We start from the raw sequence: 2462 nt of genomic DNA on the forward strand, positions 1-2462 counted from the left end.
CCGCCCCGCCCTCGGCGCCCACACCCAGGCGCGCCCGCGCGCGCGCCCGGCCCTGTCCCCGCCTGGAAGCCCAGCTGAAGATGGCGAGCCCGGCGCCCCCGGAGCACGCCTCGGAGGGATTCCCAGCTCCCGCAGCCGAGGAGCAGGCGCCGCAGTCGCCGCCGCCGCCCCAGACACCCCCAGGAGCGCGGCAGCAGCAGCAGGAGGAAGCTCAGGAGGTTGGGGCGGCGGAGGGCGAGGGGCTGCAGGTGGAGGAGGCCGCGGGCCGGGCAGCTGCCGCGGTAACCTGGCTACTCGGGGAGCCGGTGCTGTGGCTGGGCTGCCGCGCCGACGAGCTGCTGAGCTGGAAGAGGCCGCTGCGGAGCCTGCTCGGCTTCGTCGCTGCCAACCTGCTGTTCTGGTGAGAGCTTGGGCAAGGTGGGGGCGCTCAGGAGGGCAGGTGACCTTGGGGCGCCCGGGGCCCCGGGGACCCAGTGCAGGGGGAGCCCGTGGGACACTGCGGAGGAAGAATTGTCAGCACTGCCCCACTTTCTCGGCCACCGGTCTCGAACAGATAGACACCGCAACTTTCCTCCGGACGCACGTCCCTATGAGCAGTTGTCGTCCTCCGTGTGCGGATCCAGCTTCAGATGCGAGGTGGTCGGCCGACCCGCAGGCACCTGCACCTACAGGTGTTCCCATCGTACTTGAAAACTTCGCCCCTGCTTTCTAAAACTCTCAGGTCTTGACCTGCTCGCCCAAGCTTGCCGGAGCAAACGTGCTTGAACGTGTCTTGGTTCTTGCGGCCCCAGCAGGCATATCTGGACCAGATTAGGTATATTAGGTATACGTTCAAAACGGTGCCGCATTCATCAGTCACCTGAGATGAGCCCTGAATGATTTGTGTTTCCTTCCCCTGAAGGGTTAGGTTTACTGTCTTTACTCCCTGATGAGAAAACGGGAGGCAAACAAGCAGGTGGAGTATGCCCAGCACCCACCCCCGGGTGTGCCCAGTGTGGAAAACAGGCATATTTTTAGGTGAAGTACAGGGAGAATACACGGGAATGCTCAGCTCTTGAGCAACAGGTTTGTCTCTCCAAAAGGCGCTCTTCACCAGGAAAGCCAGGGAAGTGTCTGTCTCCTTCGTTGAAAGTGGCGTCCTGTCATCCCTTACCACGCTATTGAGGGCGGAGAAAATCTTTGTTTGCTAAGTGTCCTTATAACAAACATGACCCACACGGTGCAGAATAATCAGAGCTCCGGTGACAGATACCTTGTTACAGGACAGAGATTTCTGAACCTTAAAGTTGAGAAATAATAGCCTGTCATTTTCTAGGTTAACTTGAGCAAGGTGAATATTTTCCTGCAGATCTCTACTCGTCCTGGTGTTTTCTCTTAAAACGAGCTCTGTCTTGTCGGAGGTCCCTGAAAGTGGATTAACTTTGGGTCTCTTAGCTACCTGTGTTTCTAGAGTTTATTCCAAATCTATCTTATTATGGAGTTAATGCGAGCACTCAAAGAAGAAGGAGAGATTGTCTTATGCTAGATTGGGCAATAGTCTAATAGTCTTAGGGCTGTGTCTCACTAATGTTTTCAATGTTTTTAACATTTTATTTCTTATTTTAAATTTTATTTCTTTAAAATCTAATACAGTCTCATAGTTCAAAAGTTTTAAAGGTACAAAAGGGTAAGCATTTTGAAAATCTTTCTCATCCCAGTCCCTGGCCGCCCAATTACCTCATGGAGGCAACCAATGTTACTAGTTTCCTGTGACTCTTTCCAGATAGTGTACATTTCAGCAAATACACCATATTCTATGCAAATTGTGGAATACCATATGAGCTCTCCCTTTTTCTAGTATTTCTTGGTGATTGCTTCCTTGTTCTTTTTCAGCTGCTTCAGAATTCTATTGTAAGGATGTCTCATTACTTAACCTGTCTCCTACTGAGGCAATAATGTTTCCAAGCTTTTGCTATTTCAGTGTTATAGCTAATGACCCTGTACATGCATAATTTTGCATGTATGCAAGTATTTTAGAGAACTTCCCAGAAGTGGAATTGCTGGGTCAGATGGCATGTGCACTTGTAATTTTGATGGCTATCACCATATTGCATGCAGTTCCTTAGGGTTCTAACAATTGATACTCCCAGCAGCAATGTGTGTGACTGCCTACTTTGCTACACCCTTGCCAAGAATATTTTTTTTTTTTTTTTTTTTGAGACGGAGTCTCGCTCTGTCTCCCAGGCTGGAGTGCAGTGGCCGGACCTCAGCTCACTGCAAGCTCCGCCTCCCGGGTTCACGCCATTCTCCTGCCTCAGCCTCCCGAGTAGCTGGGACTACAGGCACCTGCCACCTCGCCCGGCTAGTTTTTTGTATTTTTTAGTAGAGACGGGTTTCACCGTGTTAGCCAGGATGGTCTTGATCTCCTGACCTCTTGATCTGCCTGCCTCAGCCTTCCAAAGTGCTGGGATTACAGGCGTGAG

General features: G+C 51.9%; 1 protein-coding gene across 1 annotated transcript in view; it reads left to right on the forward strand.

Moving 5' to 3' along the window:
- The first annotated feature begins 6 nt into the window (after positions 1-6).
- RETREG1 (reticulophagy regulator 1) overlaps positions 7-2462 on the forward strand; it is a 148172-nt gene continuing 145716 nt past the window's right edge. Inside the window, exon 1 of the mRNA XM_017855944.1 lies at positions 7-400. Coding sequence (XP_017711433.1) covers positions 81-400 — 320 coding nt within the window. The 5' untranslated portion in view covers positions 7-80. The remainder of the gene's footprint in view (positions 401-2462) is intronic.

The sequence above is a fragment of the Rhinopithecus bieti genome, unplaced genomic scaffold, assembly GCF_001698545.2.
Source record: "Rhinopithecus bieti isolate Rb0 unplaced genomic scaffold, ASM169854v2 scaffold_41836, whole genome shotgun sequence".
Lineage (NCBI taxonomy): Eukaryota > Metazoa > Chordata > Mammalia > Primates > Cercopithecidae > Rhinopithecus > Rhinopithecus bieti.